This window comes from Colletotrichum costaricense, assembly GCF_030867565.1.
Source record: "Colletotrichum costaricense strain IMI 309622 chromosome Unknown Scaffold_2.1, whole genome shotgun sequence".
NCBI classification, from domain to species: Eukaryota; Fungi; Ascomycota; class Sordariomycetes; order Glomerellales; family Glomerellaceae; genus Colletotrichum; species Colletotrichum costaricense.
This window is the reverse complement of record NW_026848231.1, coordinates 1,325,619-1,350,441: the sequence shown is the minus strand read 5'-3', so window position 1 is coordinate 1,350,441 and position 24,823 is coordinate 1,325,619. Positions and strand designations below refer to the sequence as shown.

Below are 24,823 nucleotides of genomic sequence, written 5' to 3'. Positions count from 1 at the left end.
TCGTGAAACGTGAAACCTCTCACACACAGCCATTTTCCTCGGGTTCTGCAGCTCTCTCTCTCTCTCTCTTTACACTGCGACATACCAAGGTGAAAAGAAGACTAACGCTTCAGGTCAGGGCGTTACAGCTGATTCGCTGGACCCCGAACATTGAATGGGTAACGAAACTGTAGGTATTTCCCTGCGTGCTTGTACGAGATGAGGCGGGTATCAAATCAGGCCAGGGCAATAAATCTTTTCCTTTCTTTTTTCGGTGGTTTCACAAAGAGCGCTGCAGGCGCGGACGGATTCGGGAGGGGCCCTCCCCTTCCGCCGCCCCTTCTCGAGGGGAATCACGGGACTCGCGGAAAATGATAATACGAGAAAGGAGAAGTCAGGAGCGTAAAGGTGAAATCGGGTCAGGTCAGGTCAGGTCAGGTACCTGCAGTTCCTGAGCAACCCACACCAACAAAAGTTAAGTACGGATGCTGTGGCGTAATCGTTCATCAAGAAAAACGAGGCCAGCCGCAGTCTCCGGACCCCAACAACACACCAACACACAATGACATTGACATGATGGAGCAAACACCGAAAAGGCGGAGTGGGCTAAATGTTTAGAAACCTCCATCCTCGGCCGGCCTTGCGAAATACATGGACCACACTCACACTCACATCCGCATTCACACACATAATATCCGGAATGGATGCTTTACTCCACAGGAACTAGACACGTCCCCTACCTTAGTTTACCCATGGCCCGCCGCGCCGCCCGTCACAGAGGCACACCTTGGGCAGTTCAAGTTTTGAGTGCGACCCTTCTTTTCCTCTCGGTGGCAGGCCTCGCCGTCCTTTCGCGCTACCTTACCTTGCGGGCCTGGCTCATGGGAACGTCGGCGAAGCTGTGGTAGCCACGCAGACGCACGCCAACGGCGCAACCTCTTCGCACAGGTGGGATGGACACCCACCACTACACTACTACCTCTCTTCTTGAGGTGCTCTGCGAAAGTGGGTTGCCTGGTTGCATATTCGGGCAGTGGACCAACGCCTCCCGATCTCGATAATGGGAGCTGCAGATCTCCTTGACCACCTTACCTACGTCCGTCCTACCCTCTGAGTCCCTGCGTACGTACAGGAGCACTGGTTCTATCCCGCCCTTTCTATTGTCTTTGAGGCTTTCTTCTTTTTTTCTTTTTTTTTTTTCTCCTTTTCTGCCCACACTCGGAAGGGGGACCCTCAATGTCAGGTACTTGCACGAGAACCCCAGTGTACTTTGACAATGGGGCGAAACATTGGCATGCTACTACTAGTTACTGATGATGCCTTGCAGTTGCTTTCCCACCCTTCATGCCATGCGGGTGTCTAGCCTTGCTGCTCTCCTGACTTGTCCTCAGACTAGGTTGCTGCTGCTACATGCAAGCTGCAAGTGCATGACCCGTGGGTTATTGGGAGCTCTTTTGCCAATTATTCTTTCCGCAGGTGGTTGAGATAAACCTCCTTTTCCTGTCTCTGTCTCTCACATCTTGGCAGGACGCAAACCTTCATTAATTCCCGGGACAAAAAAAAAAAAGCAAGGAACCGTAATGGCAGGTAGACACGGACATGGATCGCTGGTCCACGTTGCCCGTGTCAAGGCCGAAAGTGATCGACTGCCGGTGTCAGGATACCTCCTCGAAGGCCCCTTGACTGGTCGTGACAGAAGAACCCAAGACAGCTGGATAGGGGGGGTAATAGAACTGGTCGGAGCCATTAGCATGGTCATCCGATGAAGTAACCTTGGTCTTGCTGAGACGTTGACGTGAAGGGGGAAGCAAGTCAGTCCTTCCAAGGGGGTGTGAAGTTTGATAGGTACGAGGCAACAACCACCACTACACCATAAGCTCAATCTCGACAACCAACCCAGCCAAAGGGGGCCTTCGATACGTTTCCGCACCATTTCCCCCTCTCATATCGAGCGTGTGCTCTTAGGGAGTTGGGCTTGCCGCCCGAAAGTCAGATTAACATCTGCCAGTGTGCTACGGCAAAATCCTGACAAGTGACTGGGCCCGATGCAAGGTGCGGCAGGTGTCTAGAGGTTGAATGAGGGCGAACCAGAGTGGGAAGCGAGACTCGTCGTGATTGCGATGTCACTGGGCCTCGCGTCCGATGCACAAGCGTCGTAGCTTTGTGTGAGATGACAGCCAGTCGCAACGGCCACTGGACGAAGAAGGGGGGGAGGGTGTGCAGATTCACAACGTGTGGACTGCAGCACAACACAAGACGAGACCCAGGAAAGGCCGCCGTCGACAGGGAACAGGGCTCGCACGTCCGGTTGCTTCAAGCCGGGCCAAGAACGGCCGGCGCTCAGAAGGGATGTCAGTTGCCCACCCTCAGGCACGGGACATGAGACTTGGGTTGGAAGGTTGGCGAGTCAAACTCCGCCTTCTGGTACGGCTGTTGCTGTTACAATGTTAATAGAGCTTGAGGCGGCAGGAAGCTATCATGGATGTCAGCAACGAGGCCAAGCTCAGCCCATCAATGAGCGTGAGGGTGGGAGAGCGACCAAAGAAGGCATGGGCTTGCCATGTCAGCGTCGCTAGGTTCGTAGGGCCTGTTACTGCAGCATAGAATAGGAAGGCCGAAAGATATTGGGATGGGAAGGCGTAGATCCATCATCCAAGGGTGTGTGACTTTCTCATCTGTTCGGCACTTTCTGGCGGAGCTGGGAGGCGTTAGATGCAAACGACCTTGCGCGGCGCAATCGAAGCGTGATGCCTATGGAGATGTGCAAGAACCTGGAAGCCCTGGATGGATGGTGACATGCCGTATCGCCACTTGAGATGCAGCATTAGAGAGCATGGCCATGGTAGACCGGGGAGTATGGTGAGGAGAAGTTCAAACGACGTTGGCGCGATGGAGAAATGGCGGGCGGGTCTACAATCTGTAGCGGGTCCACGGAGATCAGCGGATCTACATTGGACAACGACAACCACGGTGCCACAGTATTATCATACAGGCACATAGAACGAACACAGGGATTTGCGCGCTGACGAGGAATTGGGATGAAGGCAAGCCATAGCGGCCGGATGTATCATGTATCCGTAAGGGGGATGCCAGTTCGTGATGCCTGGGCCCTGTCGACGAAAGCAATTCCGTTTCTAGGATAGCAGATTGGGGCTATGTGGATGGGCGTCGTGAGCATGCAATTTCATGGCGTGGTGAACAATTTGCAGGCCAATAATTAGATGGAACTTGGAGTCGATGCTTGTCTTGGTGGAGGGCCATGTTCGATACATGTCAAGGCGATTGGCTGTTTGGGATTGGCGGAAGGTATCGAGACTCATTCGAGAGGGTCCAAGGTGCGGATGTCGGGAGTGTTTCGAGGGCATTCAAGGGTCGATAGACTATGGCGCCAGGAGCGTTAGTTTCGTGCTCTGCTCGCTCTTTGGCGTTTGTGGCTTGTCTGTTGGTCGGCCAGACTCGCATGGCAAGGCCGATGAGGCGCATCTGGAAAGGGTAGAAGGAGAGCGTCTTTGTCTCAGGGCATTCCTTTGACGGATTCAAGGTGTTCCATGAAGTTGGTTCGCCTCTTGAGGATGCTTAGCGGATAGCCGCGGCCGTGTTGGCGCTTTGAGAAGTTCTGCAGCGACAAGTAGTCGAGCACAGTCGCCGGGCCCCCATGTTTCGAATACTTCTGCTGGGGTTCTCCAGGAATGCTTCTCCTGTGTATGGGTAGGCCAAGACGTGTCAGGGTATTGAATCCCTTGAGCAGGTACCACTTGATGATTTGAATTTCTTCGGCCCCCTTTGTTTTCGGAAACGTAGCAAAGTACTGAGCCGGTTCGGGAACGAGGTGTCTCCTGTCAGAGCCGTCGTGCAGCGGGCAGAGAGAGGGCCGAGGGGCGGGTGCCGCACACATCATTGATGATTGACCAAAAGTGCCTTGACGTGCCGGGAAAGGCCTGGTACGAGAGGGATGCCAGCGATGACTCGCCGGTGGAGGAGAGCCGTTGGGGATGTAACCTTGTGATGTGTGTGAAGTATCTTTCTTCTCTTTCGCGGCAAGTCGATTTCCAAGAAGCGCATTCTCCGTACACTACCGATACAGAGTAGTAGGAAGCGTGATGAAGAATGGACGGGAACGCAAGATTGTGAGTGGAGGATTGACGTTCACGCTGGAGATTGAAGATGGCTTGTGCCCCACAACGTAACTCTAAGGTACGAAGTGCTTCGTACCTCACCATGCTCACTAAGCCCAGGGTACGTACACGGTAAACCCTGGTCAGGCGGTCCGGACCAGTAGCGACGATACGTACCTCTGCCTGACGTTGGTGAAGTCCCGTGGGATCCACTTGAGCTTCATGTTCCTTCCTTCCTTTCCAGGCCTTGCCGAAAAGGTACTCCCAATCTGGGCCTGAGCGGGTGGGTCTTTGATGTACCTTTCTCAAATAAGCTCCCAGGCAACCTAAGCTCTGATCCAGCTCCATTTCTGTTAGGCCGACCAATGAGAATGGGAGTATACGTATTCCAAGAACATATCGAGATACCGAGACCGTTAGGAAGTACCGGGGTTCTTCCTACCTATTTCTACCAGGTAGATACCTAGTAGGTATCAATTAAACAAGGGTTTGTCGTCGTATAAGCAAGGCTTGAATCGTTGAATCCCTACTCCAGTGATGTACGACGCTCAATCGCCATTGCCAACAGTGCCGTATCGCGATCATTATCCGCGATGTAGCACTGACTGGATGGCTGCCATCCTCCAGCCTCCAGGTCCGGGCTATAAGCGGAAGGGTAGGGGAGGGAGGGACGGGGGCCATGTGGGGAATGATCCGGTCATGGCTGCCATAATCCCGGCGCCCCGATTTCCGCCTATCATCCGCAGCAAATGATCGCCGGGCCCCGGTCGCCATCTTGCAGCCGCCCTGGTTTGGCCCTGGTTCAATCGAGCCTGAATGCCACTCAACTTGTCAACGGCTGCGTACTTACCGCGTAGTAGTTTGCGGATTTTCCGACCCATGCTCCAAGAGATTTTGTTCCTTGACAAGGCTTTTACGATTCAAGGTTTACCTGTCGTAGGTACGTAGTAGAGAATGGACACAATATTGTGCCTACTGCGCAAGATCAACCACGAATACCTAGTCGCGAGAGACGGATATCCCACCTACCATTCAAGCGATGCCCTCGTACCAATTCCGCCATCACCTCCATCCCGACGACATCCGTGCTTCCTCGGACTATGCCCCAATGGTCCGTTCAGAGACACTTACCTACCTTAGTCACTCGAGGATTCAAGCCAAGCAAGGTAAATCTCTGCAAAAACGGAGCAGCGGTCAGGTATCCCACATAAACACTGTAGCATAGTACCAGCCTATGTACAAGTGCGGGTACGTGAGCAGGATATCCTCCTCTTCTGCCTTTTCTAGGTACATGCTGGACACTGCTACCTACTTGCTTGCTGGGTCATGACCCAGAAGAACTGGTACATACGTGGCGCCTTGCACCTGCTCTCACAGAACCAGCTCGTCACTGGATCACAGAGGGCCTCAGAATGAGTGCTTCCTTCCTCAATCCGAGCATGTCACGCATGGCGACCCAAGGTATGTACAGATCTGGGGCTGCGGCTGCCGCCAACGTAGGGCAATGCGACCTGACTTGAGGTGCCAGTCAGCGAGACATTGGACGCCCCATCTGCCAGCTTGCCAGTGCATCGTCCAGACTCCAGTGGACGCCTTGGGAGGCTTCTCGTTGCATAACTCGACACTAGAGCGTCGCCATACCATCTCCACCTTGCATTATGTTTCGTCACGATAATGGGCCACACTCGGACCTTGACTCAAGGCGTAAGCCTAGAGCGGCCTCTTCCCAACATCACGCAGCCTGGCTCACTCAATCAGAGTCTCCAACACATCGTTTCTGCGTGTGTGCCCCCCATCGCTTATCACGCTTTGCCTCCTCAAGACCAGTGTGCCCTGCAGGCTGAGAAGGTCAGTCTAGCATGGCCTGGCCTGCCGAAAGCCAAGGAGTGTGTCACTGACTTCACAAGTTGTGAGTTGTCCCTGCCCCCATCCTCACTCCTCAAAAACATAGTTTGCTCTGACGTCTATCCCGATTCACACCCGTCAGCCGCTTGGTTCCACTCGACTAGCAACGCACCGGGCGGTCATAGGTACTTCCCCAGCCTAACCCACGTCGGCTCGTCTCTCATCCTCAAAGTTAGTGTTTCTACGAGGGCTGCCCTGAATCGCAACGGCCGACGATCCCCGTTGCCTGTCTGCTCCCTTGTCAGGTGCGTTTGGCTCCTCGACTCTAACTGGCTGGGACCTTCCTCCGATGCGCGGCTGCTTTGAAGGATGCACAGAACACGAGGGCGCTCAGATGACAAGTCTGAAGGGCACCACCCACTGGCAGCAAGCCAAACAGCATATTTTTGGTGAAACCACCTAACAGAGGCCACTCCAGCCCCTTTCATTCTACCATCATGGCAATCCTCATACTTTGCTTTGATGGGGCTGGATTTACCTACGCACAGCCCTGATAACAGGGCATTACAAAGTTTCCAAATCCATGTCGCCAATCTTCGAGAATCACTAAGATCACGGCTTGTCTGCTGACCACGCGGCGGGAAGATCATGAAGCCTGGGCCACCGTCGATCCTGATCAGCAAGAGTCCTGCGCCAAACACCGAAATCCCCGGGTCCGTTCGGCTTGTCAATCTTAGTTGGCTTCATCTCCCGTCAAGTCTCTCGCCCACATATTCCTATACTGGCCTCCCGAGAAGCCACTTGAGCAATCCTCTTAGTGCCACACAAAATACCTTCCGAAGAACTCGCGATCTGTGGTCGCTTCGGCCCCGCAGAGGAGTAAGCCAAGCATCCCAGTCAGCAAGCGGTGGCGGGCAAGCGCTGCCTGCGCAAGAGACATTCTTGGCAGTTCGTAGTCAACCTCAAAATCTCTTGGCCGCGTTCGTTGAATGATTATCCCCAAACGCCGTCGTGTGTCAATTTCTCACCCGGCGTTGTGCTGACATCCAGACCACGACGATCATCAGCCTTGGGGCCAAGCCTAACGATGTCTTTTGCCATGAGGCGCTAGACTGGGATACCGTGTGCAGCTGTCAAAAGGTTCAATGTCTCGCTCGCATATTCGGCTTCTCAAATCCAGTCAATGGTGCTACCTTTGGTGTCATACTCAACCGAGGGACAGTGTTGGAAGCGTGGTAGAATAGTGGACCGTGGCGTTCGGCGCGCGTCAATCCTCCACGCTCGCCCGTGTTTTAGTTCGGCAGCAATGTGAGACTAGTGGCAATTCTCTCGGCGCGGTTTCGACTGGTAATTTCCCGACTCCGTTGCAAATCACACTCGCGACTACGAGGAGGATGCCGTACAAGGCGTAGTTGGAAGGCCTGGCCGTCACCTTGATTCTGGCGGGCGCCATCGTCAGTGGCTGCCGTTCCTCGACACGCTTCACCGATGAAGTACATAGCCGGATCTCCCGTCATCCTTCGAAGAACAGAGTTTCAGACCGTCGACTGTGACGAATGAGAGTAGGTGTGATCACTCGTGATCGTCCCACCAAGGTGAGAACAGTCCATCTGACCGCGACTGACCACGAGAGACTGGCACTCAGGCACTGTAGGTAGGTATTCGCCCTATGGCCGAATGCTATGACAGCACAATTGGGATGGCAGTCGGTGAACACCTTGACCCAGGGCCCAGAGTGCAGCAACTCTGTCCATCCCGTTGGGTATTCGTTCCTGAGGCGCCACGGAGAATTTTAGTCTTTTGACGACGCAAACTCAAAAACTCGTCATCACCAAGATTGCAGACGTTTCTTCGTCGGCTACTTTCACCTGATACCTTAGCTCTGGGGACACTGACAAGCTTGGCTGTCGGCTCGCCATTAACTTCGGCCTTTGGCGATGGATCCAGATCATCCAGGGGAGGCGGCGATGAGCCTCCGCCGATCGTTGAACATCCCCCGAGCTGTCCGTGGGCCTGCGCAGCTGCGGTGCTGCGATCGGCCTCAGCGTTCCTGGCGAAGATCACCGGGCCAAGAGCCACCAAAAAGGGCACTTGGCAGCGGCTAGGCGGAAGGCTCGGCCGAGCCGGAGCCGGATGGGATGAGATCACCGGAAGAGGTCGCCGAGTGTCGGCCAATCCATCCGCGTGTGGAGTTTGCGGAGTTCCACAAATTATCGGCTGAAGAGCGGGAGAATATCGGACAGTGTCCGGCAACGGCGCCGAAGATCTCGACGTCGTTAGTACCCATTTTGCGCCGTTTAACAGACTTGGCATACCTACATGAATTGCAACCCACGTGGAGAGCAGCGTGCACAATTGGTCGCTCAGTCTCTGGGCAGTAAGAAGATCGAATTGTTCAACTCCTGGGGCTCATGATGAGTCATCACAGAAGGCTCGTCATAGAACTCTCCAGAGCCAATCAGAACGAGGCACTAGATCCATCTCGGACATCGGACATCGGTGCAGAAACTGTCCGACTGAGTAAAGAATGGGGCCGGCACACGCTCGAGCGCGTATCTGCCTGGTGTAGACCTGTTCCTAATAGTGTAGCAAAGGGCCACAGAGAAACTGTGAGTTACTCTTTGGCCTTTTTCGCCGCAATAGTGCTTCTCCAAAGCCCGCATTACGTACCCATTGTCTCTTGCGTCACGCTGCAGCCCACCCGAGTCCGACTCTCTCCCGTATCTTCCGAGTTGTCCTGAGTCTTGGAGCCCCCCCGGCGCCGCCGAGGCCCACTCCCGGCACTCTCTCCCTATCTCCCGCCTGCCGAGGTCTCGGAAGGAAGTTTTTGCGGCTCATCATGGAGACTGACGACGGCGTACAAGCGGACCTTCCGGGCTCCGCCGCCAACGGTTCGGAGCCGTTGGCGTGTGTGACATGCCGGTCCCGGAAGCTTAAGTGTGATCGAGTGAAGCCGGCATGTAGCCGTTGCTTGAAAGTCAAGGGAGAATGTGTGTATCCGGAATCCAGGAGGAAGCCCGCATTCAAGCGGAAGAATGTGAAGGAGCTCGAAGAGAGGCTAGGTAATGCGCTCTCATATACTTTTCCGCCAAAAGGAGCGTGTTACTGACCAATATGTATAGCCCAAGTGGAGGATCTTCTCAAAGAAGCTGCCAACAAGGGCAATGGGGCACTACCTTCTGAGGGTGACTTGGATAGCCGGATCAACATTGGCATGGACGACTTCCATGTCGACATTGAGACGATCATGGCCATGCAGAATGGTACCTTTGACGACGGGTCGTCTGGTTTTCACACGGGAGTGAACATGAACAAGACGGCACCGCCCTCTCAACCTGAAGCACCAAGCTTTGCCAATGCCTCGGGGGAACTCATGGGGCTGGGGCTCTCAGAAGCTCTACCCCCTTTTGAGATGATGGAGGAGCTGTATGTTGGCATCTGACGCTGTCTTCCTTTTCTGCTCTCGCAATGGCACGAGCATATCTGACTGGAGAACCAGAAACAAGAGCTTCTTTGAGAGGCAACAGCACTTCATCCCCATCATTCACCCCGGACGATATCTCCAGGCGTTCTACTCGGCGCCTCATAAACGTCCGCCCATGTGTCTGCAGTACGCGGTCTGGTCTATGGCCTCCAACGGGCATGAGAAGTATAGCCAGTATCACGACATTTTCTACAAACGGGCTCGACAATACGCAGATGCGGATGAGATGAAGGTGAGTTCTCCCTCTCCCTCACCCTATGCTCTGGATAGAATTCGCTGACGCTCACACTAATACGTTAGGGATTCGGCGAGCACTTCCTCACTATCCAACACGCGCAAGCGTGGGCTCTCATCGCGACGGACGAAGCGAGGTCTCTCTTCTTCACGAGAGCGGCCATGAGTTCCGCAAAGTGCGTACGGCTCGTGGAGATGATGGGTCTTCACCGCATCGACGGCGACGGGCAGGAGATGGCGCCGACTCTTGCGCCGCCCACATCGTGGGTTGACCTTGAAGAGCGGCGGAGGGCGTTTTGGGGCGCTTACTGCATCGACTGCCACGCAAGTATCGCGACTGGTTGGCCTACTCTCATCGACCCCAACGAAGTATGTTTCCCTGCATGTCTGGCCCCTTTTTCTTTTCTGAATACTGACACCCAGATAGATCACTACACATCTTCCCTCGTCGGAAGAGGCCTTCAACTCGGCCCGCGAGGAAGAAACATCAACCCTACCAGAAGCGTTCCAAGGCGCCTCGTACTCGACCTTTGCAGGCGCCGTCATAATGTGCTACATCTTCAACATGCTCCTGAAGCACGTCCACTGGGAGCGGCCCAACGACAGGCCCGCGGACGTCGAGTACGGCGAGTTCTGGAAGCGGCACAGGGACATTGACAACATGCTCTCGAGCGCCTTCATGTTCTTGCCGGAGCGCTTCCGCCTGCCGCAGAGCATGCGGGACCCGACGTCCGTCCACACGAACCTCAACCTCCACGCCTCGGTGATCTGCCTCCACCACGCCGCGATCGACAGGATCGAGCGGAACAAGCTCCCCGAGCCGCTCAAGGCCGCCTCGGAGCTGCGGCTGCGAACGGCGGCCGAGGAGGTGGTGAGCATCATCAAGTTGACGAGCCACATGAACTCGGGCTATGTAAGTGAAAGCCACGTCCGCCTCGAACCCGGCTTCGGAAACGCTCATGCACTGCAGAAAAGTCCCATGGTCGCCTTATCGCTGTACTCGGCCGCGTCTGTGTACGTGTACTCGGCGAAATGCAACATGGACACCGGCTTCTCGACGGCGGACCTGCAGAATCTAAAGTTCATCATCAACGCCATGGAGGCGATTGGTCGGCGGCACATTATTACGCAGGCCTTTCTCCAGCAGATCTTCATGGACATCGAGCGCAACGGCCTGTCGGGCGTCATCGATCTGCCCAATCTGGCACACTACAAGAACCTCTTTGGCTGGACGTCGTCCAACATTCCCTTGCTCGCGCGGACGTCCATCTCGAAGCACACCGAGATCCAGCCGCCCTTGCCCGGCAGACTGCCGCTCGGCAACCCAAAGGGTACCGCCTACGAGCACTACCCGATCAGGGTGCAGCACGACGGCGGCTGCAACACCCCCGTCTCCATGGGAGGCACCAACCCGATGCTCGGGCCAACGCTCGGGAAATTCGACCAGCCTATCGGGATGGGCCCGCCGTCTTCATCGGCGTCTATTGATACGCGGGACATGGGGCCGAATAAACGGAAGCGGACATCGGAGTCGACGACGACTACATCGACAAAGAGCCCGGACGTGACGGGCATGGCGCAAGGGGCCGCTTTTGCTTACCCGTCGGTGCCTGTGGCTTCTGGTATCGATAGCGTGGGCGGGTTCGGGTCGGGTCTCCTGCGAGGGAGCGGCATTATTGGACCAACAGCAGGAACGGCTACTTTTCCAGTCAACCTCCCGCACCGGAGCCCCGCAACCGGACAACCGTCGCCGACGTCCGTATTCAACAAGAGCACGCCGTCGCAGTCGACGGGCGGGAGCAGCAGTAACAATACGCCGCCTGGTCTCGTGCGGGGTAGCACGTCTTCGCCGGATGACGGGAGTACCACGCAAAGCAACGGTGGTAGCGGCAGCGTTGGAGTGGGGAACGTCAATGAGATAATCGACATAACCAGCATTCAGAACGCGATGCTGGGCGGTGGCGCTGCGGGTTCCTCTTCAACGTCGACATCGACGACGACGTGGGACTCTAGGGGTTTGCAGTATGCCCCTAGCACGGATCCGGTTTCTTTTATGAATATGAACTTTGACTCCATTCCGCCGGGTATGGGGATCGATCCGTGGACTGTGTTGGCGAACATGGACGATTTGACGTGGACTGGGGACGGAGAGGTGTCAACGGAGGCAGCTACAGGAGGGCTGAATGGGAATGGAACTACCGGGTAGGATGGAATGGAAGTGGAAAGGGATGCTTGGTTCGGATTCGAGGAACGGATGGGTATGTTACCGGAAATCTAGGCTTTTGTTTTTGGTTTTGTCGGGGTTTCCTGGGTACGAGGGGGAGGGGAGGCGGTGGGATGGGGGTTAAACTTCTGATGATATCCAACGGGAAGGTGAGGTTTGGCGTCGCAAAGCAGGCCAAAAACGCGGTGATATTGCATCAAGATAGCGGCGTATGAGGAAGGAGGCTTTGTTTGGCTGATGAACAAAACATCACGGTTACTATGTGGGGACACGAAACGCATCTCATTCCGTTACTATACCAACTCAACAAAACATCACCACTATATCAAAACAAAATACCTTACGCAATAGCAGAAAACTCGTTAGTTGACAAAAAAAGCTCGGGCGTTGGTTCGAACCCTATCCCTACGAAAAACCAGCGTCCCAGTTTATTCATCACCCGTTTAACCACCAGGCTACGTGGCCCCAGCAAGCTTGCGCTGTACCGGGGAGACACTCCTTCCTTCGAATCTGTGTCCTATGTATCCTCTAGTCGAAGTGGGAATACGCTCTGTGGAGGTGGAATGCCCTCCCGTTTGGCCGAGGTGGGAATACGCTCTGCCAAGATGGATTACGGGCCAGATATTCGTAGGCAGGTGCGTTGACCTGGACCTTCCACGCCTAATTCAGTCACACTGTCCGTAAATATTAAGATCCATAGGCAAGGAAATTGAGCCAATACAGGTCGTCAATATCTCTGAAACGGTTTCTATTCACAGCCTTCCGTCGACATAGTTTGTTCATTGTAACATGGAGGTAATGTTGGCCCCTTAACCGATTGTAGTCAAAGACTTTTGTATAGAGGGCGCTTCATTGATGAAACCGAGTATTTACGCAGTCTACGCCTTATCTGGGAACTCAACGTGCTCCTCACAGAGTGGTGCAGAGGTGCGGGTAGTGGACCTGAAATAGCTGCGGTCCATCGCTATGATGTTCCAGCCGCCTCGGTCAGGTTTGGCTACCACGTACATGAAGTCGAACAGATTCATTGGCCATGTCGACACGCTTCCAACCATGCTCTGTTTACTTGTCTTGCTTCCTTCGAAGTACTACCAGACCCTCGTGGTCGAAGTCGTTGGTCCATTTCATTTCCCATAGAGCATCTACTTTGTTGAACGCGAAATCAACTTTGTGCCCCTCCTCAGTATATACGGGGATACCTGAGGGTCCCGATTGTTTACCTTCCGCTCCAAGGTCGACTTCCATGAGCCCACTTCGTGCCCAGAATCTGCCACCCTCGCCGATGAGTGTGGAGAATCGTGCCAGACGACCAATTCTAATCGGATCCTTCACAATGCCCTCGCTTCCGCCCTTAATTTGAGTGTATCTCATCCCAAGGACTGGTTCAGTGTTTCCATGACTATCTTTCTGTGATCGAAGTTCCCAGATCTCGACTTTATACTGGTTTTCTTCCTTCCTTGAATCTGGGTTTTCAGGACGGAAATAGGTGCCGACGAACTCCTTGGGGTTGATTATATCGTCTGGAGTAGCTTCTGGCACTGTCTCGGGCTTCTTAGCGCTAGACATTTTTGAAAAAGCTGCGGCGAATTGAGTAAATATTGGACGTAATGGTCTTGAATTGCAGGACGCTGTCTTGGGGGTGAATATCTGGTAGATAGGCAGCCAATCCATAGCATTTTTGCAGACGATTTCTCTCATACTTAACCTACGCTGAAGACTTGAAAACTTGAACTTCCCAAGCGAAGTTACAACTTCGAAGGAGGCACTTTTGCTGGGGAGTAGTGAATATAGACTATGCGGTGAACTTCTCCTTTATACTCATCAAAGGATCCTTCGTTGTGTGACATTAGCCGTCTTTGCTGAAGAACCCATGTGACTTCTACTGTTCAGTGTCACAAAGGAAATTTTTCATGAAACTTACGAACAGATATTCAGGATTCAAGGGGAAGTCTCTCGCTAATAACCGCCCCTCGCTTAGTGTCGGTAGATGAACACCATAATGAAAGACGACGATACTTCTGTTCAGGATCTGAACAAACTTTACCTAGGTATTCCCCACATAATTCAGCTCTTCAGAGCCTGTTTCAGAGATTCTCATGACGATTCAAGATACAAGACGTATAGCTACAAGTCGACTCAGCTAGATGAGCATGCTACAGATAACACTTGACAGTTCTACTCATTCAACCTATTCTCGAGCTTGATACACCCTTTACTAGACTCGGATTTATTTACTGATTCTTGTCCCTGGATGCCTATGAGATTGATTCAGTTGAGTATGATCAGGTTTTTAGTCGATGACAGAAGTCACGCCCCGCCAGACTGCACTACCAAATAAGGCGCAAAAGAGCTATACTATGGCGGCGGAGTGACTTCCACCGGTGCAGTAAGGATACACCATGATCTGTGAACGCACTCCTTGTCTTCTGATATAAAGTAGCGCATTTCAGAAGCAGCACATGCTGACCGGTTCGGCAAGAAGGGGAAACTCGGCTGTTAGAGAACTCTGTGGCAAGGGGGGCATCAGGTATTCACCATCAGAACACAAGCGACAGCGCGCCATTTGTCACATGAATAACAACACAGTTAAAGATTTGATTTATTCTGTCTTGTTGAAGACGTGCGTGCAACAAACTGACAAAAGCTGCCTTAGCACCCTACCCGCGGCAATATCTCTTTTGAGGTGGGAGCCTCAGGGAGCATGACGAGTTCATCCCCCCACTACGACTCCGTCTCGACTGAATTATGAGCATTTCCTTGAAGCGGAGTAAGCATATCCCATCGCTGGCGAGGGTCATTTAGGTTCCTCAACCATCGCATCTCCATAGTCGCGGCCTCGATGATGAACTCGATAGACTGGCCGCCTTCGGGACGCGCCTTTTCCGGGTCATGCGGTCCGTCTTGAGTTTTCGCATCGTACCAAGCGCTTCGAGAGTAACAGTGGTTTGGTATACCAGTATCGCCATTTCCAGTCTTTGGAACCGTGCTATGCAATGGCTCGAGCCAGGCCATTCTGGTCTCGACATAGTGGCCAGTTGCGACAATCTTGATCCGCTCGACAATGATTGGCCTATGGTCTGACTCGCGGAATTTGATCTCGACTGTGTAATCTTCCGCAGAACCAGGAATCGTTTTCCAGACATTCAATAGCCCGGCACTGTTCAAGAAGGCTCCGGGATACGGCGTGTTTCCGGACTTGACTGCGGATTCAGATTTAGGCATGTCGGCGAAGGGACAAAGCTCGAGAAAAGATTGGATGTAATCGTTTGGAACTATTGGGATCTTGTCCTGGGTGGTAACAAGTCGCTGCATAGGGTAGGTAGCTCAACTAGAGCGTTGTTGATGAACACCTTATCCATCTTAAGTACTCTGCCTTACCAAGCAACATTTTAGACGTATCAAGTGAGCTTCGTCGATTGGTGATGAACATGACTATGGAGATTACTCCTTTGGAACAAGGCATTTTCTTTGCTAAAGAACGTGTGTGACCGACCACCCCTGGCCAGTAATGCTTACCTACATTCAACGAGAGGGTAAATGGCTCATTAATGTACAATACTCGATTTATTTCCTGCCTCTGCTGATGAATGAATAGTATAAAGGCTGAAAAGATCACGGGAAAGCAAGCTAATGTTAACCGCCACAGCCGGGAATCACCAGATGAAGCATCACTACGTAGGTAGTCAAGGCGACGATCCACACAAACCTTATTGTGTTCAGAATCTCAAGTAGCAGACAAGACCTCTTTCATATAGCCGGAAGGATAAGTCGAGCAGCCTCTTGCAAGACAGCCAGGATGCTGGTCGAGTTCACCCTTCGGAAGGCTCAAAGAGAGTAGAAGTCGCCGCAGGGATTGAGAGGGCTCCTCCGAGAACCAGTCGCATCATCGCCTGTAGTTCTCCCTTAAAAACCCGCGCGGGACTTTACTGCAACGATTTGGTTAAAAGAATACGCCATGGGGCTATTCATGATCTAGACATGATGAGAGACGGTCGAAGCTAAGGAAGCGGGGAAAGAACACCCGCCTGTCTCTCTACCGTTTCTAAAGAGATTCTTTAACAGCCACAGTCAAATTACTTCACCTATATGTTTATGAACAACGTAATGGTTGACGTTGGCTGCGTTGAGGGGTTCATCCACCTCACGAAGCCTCGTCACCGCAGTGGGGGGCCGCCATCCGCTTGCCTGACGGCATTCCTACCCCGCATAAGTGGGTACCGGAACGGAGGGTGGCACCTAGTGTGCGGTCCGGACTTCGGCGACCTGGGTGTGCGTAGCCAATTCAAAAGGTGCCGCAATGGCTTTGGTGGGCATGTGCCAAGCCTCCGGTGCCCGAGGGCTGACCGGTTGCGGGCCCGGAGTCGTCAGCTCCTCCATGGCGTCCAGGAGATGAAGTCAACGGGTGTGGTCATCTGTGGCTCAAATGACACCTAGCAGTAACTGACTGCGATTGTGGCATTACTACAAGTGACTCTTTATAACGCGATTCCTATCGCTAGACAACATGTCTGCTTCATCATCTCGAAGCACCCATTCCCGTTTGTCGTACTTCTTTGGCCAAATGCCGTTTTTCCCAGGAGCAAGAATGCCGTTCGGATCCAGCGCATTCTTGATTTTTTCATTGAGCTTCATCTGAGCATTGTTGTTGAAGTTATACGTATTTGCGATCTGGTCCATCAACGCCAAATGTGTTCTGTACTCGCCCCAGCCACGTTCTGCACAGTCCTGGATCAGTTGCCGGATCAGCCATAGCGCTTTCGAGCGCTGCTGAGGGTCTTCGCGGTTGAAGACAATGCACACAATGTGGTCTGCAAACTCTCTCAGTATCGTGTATATAACGGGGTTGCCTGAAGTAATAGAGGGCACTCACGCATTTCTCGCATACCAATGGTGAAGGTGCCAATGAAGTCGAGCCCAGCCTCTGCGAACCTGCGCTTCGTGACCTCGTATTGGAGCTTGGCATCCGTCCCAGAAATTTTTGTGATGGGCGAAAAGAATAGATGCGCACCATTTGGTAGCCAGCTATTGTAACAATGATCAGCAGACTGGACAACATTGAACTGTGATGTCGAAGCCGGGATAAGGAAGACATGACGGGATGTTGGCCAGCCACACACCTCACCCAACGAAGCTCGTCCAGGGAAGGAACGCCTCGCAAGGTCTTCTCCCTTGTCTTCAAGACGCTGTATGGTTCAGTTCGATCCTCAGCAAGGAAGAACTTTGAGCCGGGAACCTTTAGGAAAGCGGCCTTGATGGTATCAAGAAAGAATTTCCGTACAGGCTCCGGGCCCTATCGCGATGGGGATTAGCCATTGTTTCTGTAAACAGCGCCCGAAATGATCTTGAAGAGGTTCTTTACATAGACAGCACCATAGAAGTTCCAGCGACCAAGATTTAGTCTGGCTGCGATCGCATCAAGGTCTTCATCGGATAGTGGCTCGGTCTTTTTCGTGTAAGAAGCCTTATTACCAGCTACGGCGGCGTCCAGAAGTAAATTGCGAATGGTGGGCACATTTTGAATGACTGTTTGCTGTGGGCATTGATTCTCGTCAGTCTCCGTAAGTCAATCAATCAATCGAGAAACGGAAATATTCAACTTACTAGGCGCAACGGTCTTATAATATCCACGATTTCTGACAGGTCATCCTCACGAGGGAATGTGATCATGTAGGCTTGATATCCTCCAGGATTCGGCATCAACTTTCACGGTTACTGTCAGCACGTATACCCTTGGTCAAAGGCCAGGTCACTGAGGAAAAAGACATGGTTGACTCACCCACACTCCCATTTTGACAACGATGCCAAGGCTACTCTGGGAAAAGATTCCGTCGTTGTAAGGGCCGAATCCATAGTTGAACAGCTGCCAAGCAGAATTTGCCTTCTGTTCATGGGGCGGAAGGTCTGAATTCCCTCCAGACGGGTCCGGAAGCGCTCCCATTCCAGTGCGGATGAGGGTGCCGTCAGGGAGAATGACCTCCATACCGCAATGCATCATGAAGTGATCTGCTGAGCATCAGATATATGATCAACTTAGTACAATAATCTTCACGACGATATCTTACCTCCGTAAGGTGCTGTGGAATTTCCAGAGTAATCAGCCTACAAAGTCTGGGACAGCATTAAGGCCAGCACTCGGCGCTTACTGTAACCGACACCTCTCTCAAGAGTGTTCCCTGTGTATGTTAGTTGATGTACATGTACCCAGGTCGGAGTTCCTACCAATAATTGAGCCGCCTCCAAGATCAGGTACCTAAATCCATGGTCAGAAACATGCTTTCATAATCCTTGCCAAAGAAGAACCCACATCTAGCCACAAGTGTTCGCTGAGGCCAGTTTTGACAAGATGCTCATAAAGACCAGCAAATGTGACCCCAGGCTCGACGAGAGCGTAAGCTCCATCGACATTTACCTCGAGGACCTTGTTCAAATGCTTTCCGAGTTCTATGCCGAGACTGCCTGGAACTCGCGGTGCTGCGCCGCCGTACCCCGTGTTGCGGCCAATGGAAAAGGGCCAGACGGGCATCTGCAGCTGGTTGCAAAGCCGCATCACATCTTGGACCTCGGGGACAGACCTGGGATTGACGATGGCGCACGATACGAAAAAGTCCCTCTCATAGACGGCGTGCATGTCATGAGACTTGCACGGGTTGACGTAGTCTCCATCGGCCAGCTCCTTGTCTGCGTAGATGATGTCGAGGTTCTCTGCCCCTACGATTGGGACTACGGACTCCACGAAACGCTCAAAGTCATTGGCGTTCCAGCCGGGGGGAAGACGACGAGGTTGAGGGCAAGGCATTTTGTATGACGCTGAAGTATCCGGCCAGCAAGTGCTGTAAGATCGCTTGTTGGTGCGTGGCGCGATGAACTAGTTTCAAGGCAAGGAAGAAAGAGCTTAGTAGTAAGCTTTCACTCATGGTACCACAACGCGTTCATGTTGTCTTATAGATACGGATTGAACATACTTCAAGTGCTTCATCCTCTACCTGCGGTTACAACATCCGCCCCAATCCCGAGGCCGAGGTCATGAGCCTGCCGATGCAGCACACCCTCTCGGGATTTTCCCCACACAACTCCGCATCGAAACCGCCGCTCTACTGCCCGTGTAAGTGAAACTATCTCCGAGTGCGGGGCACCGGTAAACTCTCACCACTATGCTTGTCGCTGCCAGTCCAGTTACCGAAGCCTCCTGCGATTAGTGTCCATCGATTGAAAGAATTGGGTGCGAGATAGAAAGCGTTCCCCGTGGGGTGTGGAGTTTGCTCCGACGTCTCTTCATTATGCTTGCCGGCAAACTCCACACCCCACGGGGAACGCTTTGAATCCCGTACTAATCCTCTGGCGATACGTTCCTATGCAACATGCTTTCAGGAAAGCCACTATGGCTGATCAACCATATCCAGTTGAGAGTACTGCCCAGGGTGAATCTTCCATATAAGTTTATGGTGTATCCGCGCAGCAGTATGACGGAGTTGTCAAAGGAAGCCTCTATCTTGGTATCAAACGGACTCACCCATGTGAGGTTATATTTCCAAATCTGATCAGTACTATCCACGCAGCAAAAACAATGAACTTGGTCTCGACACAGTCTCTGAGCCTACCACGTGATGGTTACATGTCCTCTGCGAGGGACATTATGGGTAATTGGAGTTATGTGATGGTGTTTGCGGTTGTTCTACTCCTCTGGTTCTCTTCGACCATATATACCGTGTTTTTCCATCCTCTCAGTAGTGTCCCAGGGCCATGGCTGGCCCGTTTCAGCGAGGCCTGGAGATCCCACAAGTACTTTCGAGGGACATGGCACCAAGATGTCGTCCTGTTGCACCGGAAGTACGGGAAAGTCGTCCGAATTGCCCCAAACGAGTTGAGCATTGTCGATGAAGCCGGGCTGAAAGCACTATACGGCCATGGTCAGAAAGTTGTCAAGGTCAGGAACCCGAGCCCCAACCAGAAGCTTGCCAATATGTGAAGTCTGTTATCTGACTGTGGATCACAGAGCAAATGGTACGACACTTGGACCGTTCCCAACATGAGTATGAGTTTCTTCGCCGTCAGGGACATCAAGACTCATCGGCATCTGCGGTCTCGCGTCTCGTCCGGGTACTCCATGACTGCTATTCAATCCATGGAGCCCTTGATACAAGATGTCTCAAACTCTATGTGGCAGAAAATGGGAGAGTTTGCCGATAGGAATGCTCCGGTTCGCATGGATGAGTGGGCAAACTACTTCGCCTTTGACGTGGTTGGTAGCCTGGCTTTGGGCGGCCCTATCGGTTTCATCGAGAAGGGAAAGGATGTTGACGGTATCATCCGGTCAATCCACGACGGCTTTTGGCTCATGGCGAACATGGGCAACATGCCATTCCAAATGGTGTGGTTCAACAATCGCATCGCGCAGTGGGCCCTTAGGTCCTTTGGCGGCGAACGGCTCCAGGCCTTCTCTAGATTTGTGGACTGGCTAGAGGTCCGCGTTGACGAGCGCTACCGAAATGGCCTTGGTTTCAAGCGGCGAGATATGTTACAGCTGTTCATCGATGCCAAAGATATGGCAGGGCAGCCGGTCACAAAGGGCGATGTAATGATGGAAGGCGTCAATATTCTGGGCGCCGGAGCAGATACGACAACTATTGGCATTCTTGCCACGCTGGGCTCGCTTCTTCTTCATCCCGAAGCGATCGTTCGGCTCCAGGCTGAGATCGATGAAGCGTATTGCTCTTTGGGACTTGAGAAGACAGGGCGAGACATCGAGTTCTTAGAGTCGTCCAAATTGCCGTTCCTATCCGCCGTCATCAAAGAGAGTACAAGACTGCACCCTTCTATTCAGTATCAACTTCCACGCGTGGTTGGTCCCGGAGGCTTGCAACTCGATGACATGGCAGTGCCTGAAGGCACGATATGTGGCATAAGTCCCGCTTCGATGAACCGGTCGCTGGAGATATTTGGCCCAGACGCTGATGAGTGGAAGCCTGAGAGATGGATTGCGACTGATGCAAACCATGAAGAAAAGATCAAGTATTGGAACTCCCATTTGACAACGGTAAGAACACGTCCAAGTCTCTTCCCTGTGTGGTCATCAGAGAGGGCAGCAAAGGTTGCTAACGCGATTACAGTTCGGCATGGGAAGCAGAAGCTGCGTAGGGAAGAACTTGGCCACGGTTGAAATGCACAATTTCATTGCGCAGTTCTTCCGCAGGTTTGATGCTTCATTAGTGGATTTGGACCGCCCCTGGCAAACAAAGACGCAATGGTTTGCTTTTCAGAGGAACTTCTGGGTACGCGTACAGCGTAGATATTGATCTAGATCAGTGACTAGTGTTTAGCTTTTGGTGGGAAGATGGATTCACTCGGACAATGGGAATCCTCTAGATCAGCCCATACATAGGCATCGCATGAAGTATTGGTATCAAACAACTGAAGTCAGGCACAAGAAACAGATCAAAAAGCCTTGCATTCGAGTCTCTGACCAAACTCACGCTGCTCATGTCGAAGAAACATAACTCAGGTGAGGTGCCGAAATAAAGATACACACTCGAAAGACAGTGTGGCCAGAAATAGCCAGCCCTTCACGCCCCCTCTCTGCCGATCCTCCCGGCAAGGCGCGGTTCCCCGCAGATCCACATTGGGGAATGTCTGGGGAAGCAAACGGTATTTCATGAACATGTTGCCTCGAAGAACCATCACCCCCGATCACCCACGCGTAGTGTCTATTCGGCGCCCCATGATCCCCGACACTGATAATTTAATCAATCATGGCTTCCGGCACGCTGTCTTCTTCTGCTACCTCTGGCATCACATGCCAAGTGTGCGACCGAAAGTTCACGCGTCTCGAACATCTTCAACGCCACGAAGTGATGCGTATAAAAGCCCAATCTCCCATCATCCACGCTCGATCATTGGAATTTCTGACGTTTAGGCTCCGCCACAGATAGTACAAACCGCCCATTTAATTGCCATTTCTGTTCGCAATCTTTCGGGCGCAGGCAAGTAAGCTCATTTCGTGTGAAGGGACGACCATGCTAAAGCCCAACTACGTTCGGAACAGAGACGTTCTCAAGCGTCATTTCAAGGCCTGCAAAGAGAGGCTTCGGGCCGACGTAGAGATTCCGCAACTTCCTCAAAACACCAGAGGCAAGAAGAAGACAGCCTGCGATCGTTGCAGTCTTCGGAAGCGAGCTTGCAGCTCTCAGTGGCCATGTCGTACCTGTCTAAAAGACAACAGGCCTTGCACGTATACAGCACAGATTGCCAGCGATGAGAACGATACTTTGGCTGCGCATGATACACAACGGGATACATCACCTATGGCAGACAACAACCGCAGCGATGCTAAATCAGGCACTCTGACGGAACGATCCATGGCCCAAGAATCTCCAGTCCCGACCACACCACTCGATGCGCGCGCTTCCAGAAACGACCTATTTTACATGCCTGCAACTGGAGGCGGCATTCTAGATACATATCTAGACGAACCCCTGACCGACGAGTTAGACCTAGGTGGTTCCTTCCATTACCATGCTGAAGAAGCGCCCGACCTGCTCATTCCCGACCTGGTCTACTCCACATTCGACTTCCCATACGAGACCCAGACACAGAACACGATCAAATATCACTTTAACTATATGAAAAGGTTTACCAAGTTCGCGGGTCTGGCGCAGTCCTTCGAATGTGGCTCACTCCAAGAACGACAGTTACTACTCCAGCAGATCCGGAGACCAAACCTCGGGTGCGATGGTCGCAGTTGGGACAATTACTTGCGCTCGGTATTTCCCCTAACCGCAGAGCCTAAGATATCATGGCGCACTAGCCAGACCCCTTCTGTCTCGCTCTCGACCGAATCCCAATACAGCCTCAATAACCGGTCTGACGATCAACTCTCCAGGTTCCAAGTGGGGGAGTCTCTTGACCTGACGTGCAAGATTGTCGCAATGCTTAAAGACATCACCATCAGCAAACCAAGAGGCAGCAAAATCGACATCTCTTGGTCCAGCTCCATCGAGTTTTCCTGCCACAACTTCTTCTCCCCTCAAAGACTACAAGACAACCTCGAGCTATTCTGGTCATGCTGGTATCCCAACTGGCCCATCATTCACAAACCATCCTTCTCGACCTCCAACGCATCACCCTTGCTCATCGCCGCCATGGCCGTCTTGGGAGCATGCCTCTCTCCGTCGCCGAGCGTCCGCGCGAACGCCAACATTTGGTTCAACAGTGTAGAAGAACTCGCCTTCCTCGACGAGGTTCTTCTTGATGAGTCTGTCACTGTTAACGATTCCGTCTCATGTGACGATGACGCGGTCTATAGGCGTCTCGAGGCGATCCAAGCTGCCTACTTGGTTTGTCTGATACAGTATTGGGAGGGTGTGAAATCGAGTAAACGTCGTATTCGGAGGAATAGGTATGCTGTTGTCTTGGATGTAAGTTAGATGCAAATCTTGCACATAGTCCTCCCGTTACCAGCTGACCACCGTACTTTCAGGCAGCAAGAGACTTCGGTTTGGATGATCTTACCCGTCATAAGCTGCCGGTTGATGATTCCTCCACTTTCAGCTGGAAAAGGTTTGTATTACTGGAGATGCTTATTCGGTGAGTTTACCACATAGGAGGCATGGAGTTCCCAAAAAGGCAAGCAGAGTCTGATGTGCGACAAAAAGAACCGGGACCTACATCTTCCTATTCGATGGTGCGTTTGTCATCTTCCACAACTCACCTCCGAGACTCGTGGTCGCCGAGATGAGAATGAGTATCGTCTGTCCCGACTCCTGCTTCCAAGCGTCCTCTCAAGAAGAGTGCTTCGTCCTCCTACACAATTGGACCTCGAGCGAACCGAGACAAGCTCACATGCGGGTCGTCGATCTCGTCGAGGCCATGTGCAACAACTACCTCAGCGACGAAGAAACTTGCGAAGGTCTAGCGGGTCTCAGCATGCTGAACCTGTTCACGGCCATCACTGGTATGTACCTTACTTCAATTGAATCTTTACTTTTCATAGTACTTCAGGTGTTGTTTACACGCAAACGAGGGCAGACGCTTACGCGGTATAACTTAGCATTACACACCCTCGGGTTCCACTACGAAGTATCTCTCGCGCCCAACAGCGGATCGTGGCACCTTCAGATGGGGCTGAACCGATGGATTTCGCTCTACGACCAGGCCGACAGCTGGGTCGCTGAAAATTCACCCGGTCTCCTGCTGTGCGACGAAATGTGGCGACGGCTGGGTTTCATACGCCACGCAAAGGAGTTTTGGATGCTTGCTCAGTTGATGCTGGATAAGTCGCAAATCGAGTTGAACACGGCTGGCCCAAGTGGCGGGCCGTTTGACAAGACCCGAGGTACGGTGTATGACGAGAATACCATGGATTATGTTCACAACTTGGTGCAAAGTCTCGGAGACTTGAAGATAGCTTAGGATGTCGGGTTTGTAATGCCTATATTGTCACTAAGCTGAAGCCATCGTTTCCTGTCTACGTGCCCATACCGTCTCTCGGCTTGGACTAATAACTTAGAGCACCCTGGGCCTCATGAAAGTGTAGCAAAAATTTCTGGCTGTATACTAGGAGTTCTCCTTAAAACCAACACCGATCTGCTGTAGCGTTGGTCTTCCATCTACTGGAATAAGCCATAGGGAGGTGAACCCCAAAACGTGCAGGGCATACTCCTCGTGCACGCGTTTCCTCGAAGAAAGCTCTTCGACGACTTGCCGATAATCCAAGACGACTGAATTTGATGCTTCTATGTTCATCGAATGCCGTTCCCATCTGCCGTGAGTTGTGCCTCTAGGCGCGGGTGTCATGCGTGTTGACAACACAGCGGCGGCATTTTCCCCACCTCAACGGCAGATGGGTCTTCAACCACGACATAAGGTACCTTAGGGAAAACCGTCGACGCCTATAAGTAACCGAGGTTGAAACTCAATAACGAAGTGTTAGCTTTGATTGAGAGCCGG

The 24,823-nt window shown here is 52.6% G+C and overlaps 9 protein-coding genes across 9 annotated transcripts; 3 read left to right on the top strand and 6 right to left on the bottom strand.

The window, feature by feature from the left end:
- Window positions 1-1,492: 1,492 nt before the first annotated feature.
- CCOS01_02082 (uncharacterized protein) lies at window positions 1,493-1,912 on the bottom strand (the record flags this gene model as incomplete). Its single annotated transcript, XM_060450274.1, has 1 exon — window positions 1,493-1,912. One exon carries the CDS (start codon window positions 1,910-1,912, stop codon window positions 1,493-1,495), a length of 420 nt encoding a protein of 139 aa, XP_060318924.1.
- Window positions 1,913-3,493: 1,581 nt separating this feature from the next.
- On the bottom strand, window positions 3,494-3,877 carry CCOS01_02081 (uncharacterized protein; the record flags this gene model as incomplete). The annotated part of the gene is made up of 1 exon (XM_060450273.1): window positions 3,494-3,877. The coding sequence occupies one exon, from the start codon at window positions 3,875-3,877 to the stop codon at window positions 3,494-3,496; it is 384 nt and encodes a 127-aa protein (XP_060318923.1).
- Window positions 3,878-7,619: 3,742 nt separating this feature from the next.
- CCOS01_02080 (uncharacterized protein) lies at window positions 7,620-8,252 on the bottom strand (the record flags this gene model as incomplete). Its single annotated transcript, XM_060450272.1, has 1 exon — window positions 7,620-8,252. One exon carries the CDS (start codon window positions 8,250-8,252, stop codon window positions 7,620-7,622), a length of 633 nt encoding a protein of 210 aa, XP_060318922.1.
- Window positions 8,253-8,778: 526 nt separating this feature from the next.
- Window positions 8,779-11,863, top strand: CCOS01_02079 (uncharacterized protein; the record flags this gene model as incomplete). The annotated part of the gene is made up of 5 exons (XM_060450271.1): window positions 8,779-9,001; window positions 9,062-9,365; window positions 9,439-9,655; window positions 9,724-10,026; window positions 10,085-11,863. 5 exons carry the CDS (start codon window positions 8,779-8,781, stop codon window positions 11,861-11,863), a joined length of 2,826 nt encoding a protein of 941 aa, XP_060318921.1.
- A 1,080-nt stretch (window positions 11,864-12,943) lies between these two features.
- CCOS01_02078 (uncharacterized protein) lies at window positions 12,944-13,447 on the bottom strand (the record flags this gene model as incomplete). The annotated part of the gene is made up of 1 exon (XM_060450270.1): window positions 12,944-13,447. The coding sequence occupies one exon, from the start codon at window positions 13,445-13,447 to the stop codon at window positions 12,944-12,946; it is 504 nt and encodes a 167-aa protein (XP_060318920.1).
- Window positions 13,448-14,602: 1,155 nt separating this feature from the next.
- On the bottom strand, window positions 14,603-15,103 carry CCOS01_02077 (uncharacterized protein; the record flags this gene model as incomplete). Its single annotated transcript, XM_060450269.1, has 1 exon — window positions 14,603-15,103. The coding sequence occupies one exon, from the start codon at window positions 15,101-15,103 to the stop codon at window positions 14,603-14,605; it is 501 nt and encodes a 166-aa protein (XP_060318919.1).
- Window positions 15,104-16,342: 1,239 nt separating this feature from the next.
- On the bottom strand, window positions 16,343-18,677 carry CCOS01_02076 (vanillyl-alcohol oxidase; the record flags this gene model as incomplete). Its single annotated transcript, XM_060450268.1, has 10 exons — window positions 16,343-16,689; window positions 16,752-16,903; window positions 16,999-17,171; window positions 17,241-17,411; window positions 17,483-17,581; window positions 17,658-17,884; window positions 17,944-17,955; window positions 18,025-18,054; window positions 18,101-18,131; window positions 18,186-18,677. 10 exons carry the CDS (start codon window positions 18,675-18,677, stop codon window positions 16,343-16,345), a joined length of 1,734 nt encoding a protein of 577 aa, XP_060318918.1.
- Window positions 18,678-19,445: 768 nt separating this feature from the next.
- On the top strand, window positions 19,446-21,174 carry CCOS01_02075 (uncharacterized protein; the record flags this gene model as incomplete). The annotated part of the gene is made up of 3 exons (XM_060450267.1): window positions 19,446-19,805; window positions 19,875-20,915; window positions 20,989-21,174. The coding sequence occupies 3 exons, from the start codon at window positions 19,446-19,448 to the stop codon at window positions 21,172-21,174; spliced, it is 1,587 nt and encodes a 528-aa protein (XP_060318917.1).
- Window positions 21,175-21,891: 717 nt separating this feature from the next.
- Window positions 21,892-24,286, top strand: CCOS01_02074 (uncharacterized protein; the record flags this gene model as incomplete). Its single annotated transcript, XM_060450266.1, has 4 exons — window positions 21,892-23,292; window positions 23,355-23,461; window positions 23,530-23,828; window positions 23,925-24,286. 4 exons carry the CDS (start codon window positions 21,892-21,894, stop codon window positions 24,284-24,286), a joined length of 2,169 nt encoding a protein of 722 aa, XP_060318916.1.
- Between the last annotated feature and the right edge of the window lie 537 nt (window positions 24,287-24,823).